General features: G+C 36.9%; 1 protein-coding gene across 6 annotated transcripts; it reads left to right on the forward strand.

The window, feature by feature from the left end:
• The first annotated feature begins 296 nt into the window (after nt 1-296).
• Nucleotides 297-4,955, forward strand: LOC110863497. Of its 6 annotated transcripts, XM_035846667.1 has the most exons (7): nt 334-466; nt 3,364-3,470; nt 3,798-3,953; nt 4,215-4,303; nt 4,361-4,478; nt 4,543-4,584; nt 4,673-4,955. In XM_035846667.1, the coding sequence occupies exons 3-7, from the start codon at nt 3,825-3,827 to the stop codon at nt 4,736-4,738; spliced, it is 444 nt and encodes a 147-aa protein (XP_035702560.1). In that variant the 5' UTR covers nt 334-466; nt 3,364-3,470; nt 3,798-3,824; the 3' UTR covers nt 4,739-4,955. The 6 variants fall into 6 exon arrangements, 5 of the variants coding, with proteins under 5 accessions (XP_021968520.1, XP_021968518.1, XP_021968519.1 ...); XM_022112828.2 differs by lacking the exon at nt 3,364-3,470 and having other exon boundaries at nt 297-392; XR_004833714.1 differs by lacking the exon at nt 3,364-3,470 and having other exon boundaries at nt 314-466; nt 4,351-4,478.
• The last annotated feature ends 343 nt before the right edge of the window (nt 4,956-5,298 follow it).

Consider the following 5,298-nt stretch of genomic DNA (forward strand, 5'->3'; position numbering starts at 1 on the left):
ATGGGTACCTTTATAATAACAATTTACATAATATTTGCGTACAATTTTTGTTTTGTTGATACATTGTGTAAGTAATGAAACATTGTTGACCCTGCTGAAAACTTGATTTCCAATATCTCGCGACAAAATCTATAGGTGACTTAATGCCTCTAGTTTTCCTCATGATTACAACAGTATGTATTAATGGACATACCCGAGTCGTTAACCTCTTTATGTGAAGAATTCAAGTACCCAAAACACTTGATTTCCTTAAATATATATGTACTACCTAGTATAACAGTCTTAAAAGTGGCCTGGTACATGATTGGAAGTTGATCAGAAAGTTTGAATCGTTCATTGTCTACTCAACTTCTGTCCGAGTAAAAAGCTCGTCCTCCGTTTCGTGGGACAAAGTACGACTTAATTTATTTTCTTTGCAAATCCTCATTTTATGTACTTGCGAAATTAAATTATGGCCTGGAATAAGGTAAACTGTTACATTTTGGTGGCTATATTATTAAGTAGCGTGAGCTACTTATTGTGATCGTTTTGTCCATCCGTCTGTCTGTCCCTCCGTAAGCAGGATATCTCCAGAACGAGTCAAACCCCATTTTCGCCGTTGTGCTTCTAATTTTTAGTTCTCGGTCGAGTTCGGAAATTTGGTCAATCGAACCACACCCAACGGCGCCAGGGTGTGGTCCAAATTAAATTAAGCTTTAATTTTCATTTGGGGTGTCATTTTAAAGGAAATTTCCCCAAGAATTCAATGGCGTCAAAATTTTTGACCTCGTGACCTTAAGGACTAGGTCAAAGGTCACAGGATGTATAATTGGGGTTGGTGGTAAATCGTCGTCGGACATTTTGTAGAGGACAAGTCGAAGGAAGAGCAACTCGTTGTTGGACAAGTAAATGTGGAGGACAAGTCGAAGAAGAACATTTGGTCGAAAATATGGAATTATCTTTTACAGTGTCGGACAGATGTCTACGTCCACATAGTCGCGTCAATTTCATTTTCAAATTGTCACTGAACTACTGAACCAATTTTCATCATTGATATATCAAATTCTCACAAATTTAACGTAATTTCATAGCACATTATTAGTTTTCCGCTAAAAAATTTATTTTAGGCCAGAGATGTATTTTAATTCAAAATGAAAACAATTGGATGGACAAAAGTCAACGTCCAGTAAGAGAAAACATACAAAAAAAACTGTAATTTATAAGGAATGTTATAACAATTAATTTGTAATATTTGGTTGGGCCTCCGTTCGCTTTAAGGACGGCTTCAAGGCGTCGAGTCATAGAGTTTACCAAATTCTTGGTCACATCTTCAGAAATGGTTTCCCAAACTTCACGAATTCTGGATTTAAGGCCCGGAATTCCTGAAAAAGATTGTTTTCTTATTTCTCTTTCAATGTGGTCCCACAGATGCTCAATGGGATTCAAGTCTGGAGATTGGGGAGGCCATTCTAGCTTCGAAATTTTTTTTTCTTGAAGTATTCCATGGTGTACGTGGCAGAGTGTTTCGGATCGTTGTCTTGTTGGAAGACAAATCGTCGTCCAAGTCCAAGTTTTCGAACAGATTCCTGGATATTACGGTCAAGTATTCCCTGGTACCTGTATTGGTCCATAATTCCGTCAACAAATTCCATTTTTCCTGCCCCACTTGAAGCCATGCATCCCCACACCATTACCGACCCGCCGCCGTGCTTAACTGTGGGGTTGAGATTTTTTGGATTCAAAGCTTCTTTTGGATACCTCCACACTCTACGACGCCCATCTGACCCACAGACATTGAACTTTGACTCGTCAGTCCATAAAATATGTCCCAGAATGTTTGTGGCTTGGAAATGTGGTCTCTGGCAAACTTCACTCGTTTGGTTGCATTCCTCGGTACAATAAGAGGCTTCCGGACTGCTCTGTGGGATTTCAAATTTCCCTTGTTCAGTGTTCTTTGGATGGTCCTAGGACTAACTTGTTTGTCGAACATCTCCTTGATCTCGGTAGATAGCTTTGGAGCACTAAGTGAGGGTGTAACGTTGACTTTGTTGAGCACGTGGCGTACTTCTCGGTGAGCCAAAATCGGTTTTCGACCACTTCTGACCTTGTTTTAGACTGAACCATTAGCTTTAAAGTTCTTAATGATTGTCTGGATGGTTGTCCTTGCTAATTTATACTTGGTCCATATTTGTCTCTGCGACAGCCCCCTTTTTGTCCACCCTTCCAGTCCTGAATGACAAGATCTCGAATAGCGATAGGAATTTCCTTGCGTGTCGACGCCATCATATTTTTCTGGAAGAAAATTATTTAAAAATTAATGCGGCATATGTTATTGATAGATTTATTAAGTTACCTGATTTTATAAATTGGAGAGATTTTTGTTGTTGACAATTAAAGTGAAGTGGACGTAGACTTTTGTCCGCTCAAATTTCATCCTCTCTCGCTCTGCACTATGATTCTCAGTTTTCCCAGAATTTTCAGAAATAACTCATATGTTTTATGAAATTACGTTAAATTTGTGAGAATTTGATATATCAATGATGAAAATTGGTTCAGTAGTTCAGTGACAATTTGAAAATGAAATTGACGCGACTATGTGGACGTAGACATCTGTCCGACACTGTAGCTTTAAAATTTACAATCAAATTGAATTATTATGTACAAGATTCTGCAAAATTAGGATTCTTCTTCGTAAGTTCTTCTTTGACTTATCAACAGCGTCGTTGTTTCTTTTATCGCCATGCGTAACTATACCTAAATACTTCTCACTTTAAATGTAACACGTTTAACCAAGTCATTCAATTCGAGCGTCTGATAATTTTCAGCCAGATTTAATAGCCGCCGATTTAGTTGAGTTTGTACCGTTGAGCTGGGGGGTTGCCAGAAATTTTGGCACTCTACCGAGGTCTTACCATGAGTGTTGCTCACTTGAAAATACTTACATAAGTAATCTGTAAAGAAGAATATGAGAACTTTCACACAAAACTCCGAAACGTCTGTTTCAATTTTTCCGATCATAAAATCGGATTCGGCGAAAATGTCCGACTACGACACTTTTCGCTCCCATGAGTTACCCTACTACGATTTGCCCAACTACCACCCTACCCGCCTTCGAGTTATCCAACGACGATTTACCCCTAACCCGTATAATTGTCATATGGGGTGTCATTTTGAAGGAAATTTGACTGGGATTTCGAGGACATTAATATTTTTGACCTCACGATCTTGAGCACGAGGTCAAGAGTCAAAAATACAGAATTGTCAAAGATGGTCTCATTTTAAAGGACATTTCGATCATTCTGACGCTACCTTTTTATATTCGTTTGTAAAGGTTTATTGAATAATACGAGTGTTTGTTGCTTTGTTTCAATCTAATAACTTCAGCACTACAGTAAATAAAGAGAACAATATGTAGCGAGACTTCGCCGGAGTAACTTATCCAGATTGGAGCTCAGCCCCCCTTCTTATCCATCCATCATCTCACGTGCACGGTACTTGATGCATAAGCATAGTACAAGTTATTGTGCATATTGAGCATGATATTTTCATAGTGTGAATCAACTATTTTAAAACATATGTATATGTATCCAATAGTCCGGTAGTAACGTATTTATTATCAATCGGTGCCTCTTCCGCCATATACATACAAATAATTTGTTAATGAAAGGCAGTAACTGCAATCACGAAGTAACAAATTTATTACAGGCTTGTCACAAATTACTACTTAAGGCATCATGTCGATACAGGCACGGTGTACGGTCATAGTGACCATGGTAGACCTTGGTTTCCATATTTTCAGGAAAAATGTTTTTTAAAAGTTTTTCAGATTTCTCATCTTGTCAGGGATGACGTTTAGCTCACTAATTGTTGAAAGCCAGACGGGAAGATTGAATCTAGCAAAAACGGCATTACTCGACAATCCTGATACAAAGGCTGATATTTCTTTGCAGCCAAAATTGGATCATTCACGCACAGTAAGTAATCTGGGAAATATACACATCGAATCATTAGCAAATTTGAAACCAATTAAAGCTCTCACCGTACGCAACGTCTTTGGGTCTGAAAAAAATTTAAATTATTTAAGAACTTGAACATTTTCCAGAGTTGTTTAAGACTGCAAAACATTTTTAGAAAAATATGTTGAGATACAAACATCCTAACTGGTCATGAACCCCCATTAATTAGACGTTAGTATAATTGGAGCGAATATTCAAATAAATTTCCATATTTGTCAGGAAAGAGGGACATCTCGTAGCTTTGAACAAATGCGAGAATCTCAGCGAAAATCTCGTCAGATATATCCCTTCATTATTTATGGCGGATGGTAAGCTAAAAACACGCACATTTTTTATATTGTTGAATGGAATTTAGTATTTTTCAGCTCACCTTACCCATACTCTAGTAACAATGAAGAGTATTTTGGTAACATTTATTCTGAGAGAACACGTCCACTTAAGAGAAGAACTCTGCAAAGCTACAAACGTCAGATTGTTAATGAGGTGAGTTCATACGTTCATGATGACGTATGAATAAAATATTAAATAATTGTTTTTACACATTTAGTGTAAGGATGCACACTACACTCAGGAGCAATGCTTGGATTATGTATGTATCAATAATATATCAATTTTAAATTTGTGCTGGATAGCGATTCATTTGCAATGACATGCATTTAAAATAACTAATTCTTTAGTGCTACCAAAGACACTATCCCAAAGGTGCCTGCAGTCATATCCGTAACCATGGCATTGTAATCTAATCAGCTCTATATTGAATACTTGGCTAACATATGTAATTTGGAAATGGGATTTTCTAAAAGGCCAGAATACTTATGCTTATGAGGCTTAAGCTTACTGGACTACATTTATAATTGAATGCACACAAATATATCTCTGATGCAATAAATACTAATTTTCAAAATTTTACATATAATAATTATTACTAAAGAAAGGTAATAAATAATGTTAACACGCGAATTTGATGTACTGAACTGAAACTTAGGATTTTGATACAAATAACCCCAATAAGTCTTCTTACATTCCCGTCGATGCAGAATTGAATTATTTATTTAATGAGAAGAGAATTACTTCACACCTTCACACTCAACTCGTAACTAACTAAAATTCTGGACAATTCAGGCTTACTAAACTAAAAGTGGGCTAATTAAAAGGCAAGCAATTCTACTTTATCATTATCATCCGCACATTACGTGGGTCGTCTTTGCACAATTATCGCGCAAAAATTGGTAGGTCAATCTAATGAGAAGAACATTGTACCATCTCACCTAATTTCGTTGTGTGGAATCCAAGTTCCATGATT

This window comes from Folsomia candida, unplaced genomic scaffold (genome assembly GCF_002217175.1).
Source record: "Folsomia candida strain VU population unplaced genomic scaffold, ASM221717v1 Fcan01_Sc001, whole genome shotgun sequence".
Classification (NCBI taxonomy): Eukaryota; Metazoa; Arthropoda; class Collembola; order Entomobryomorpha; family Isotomidae; genus Folsomia; species Folsomia candida.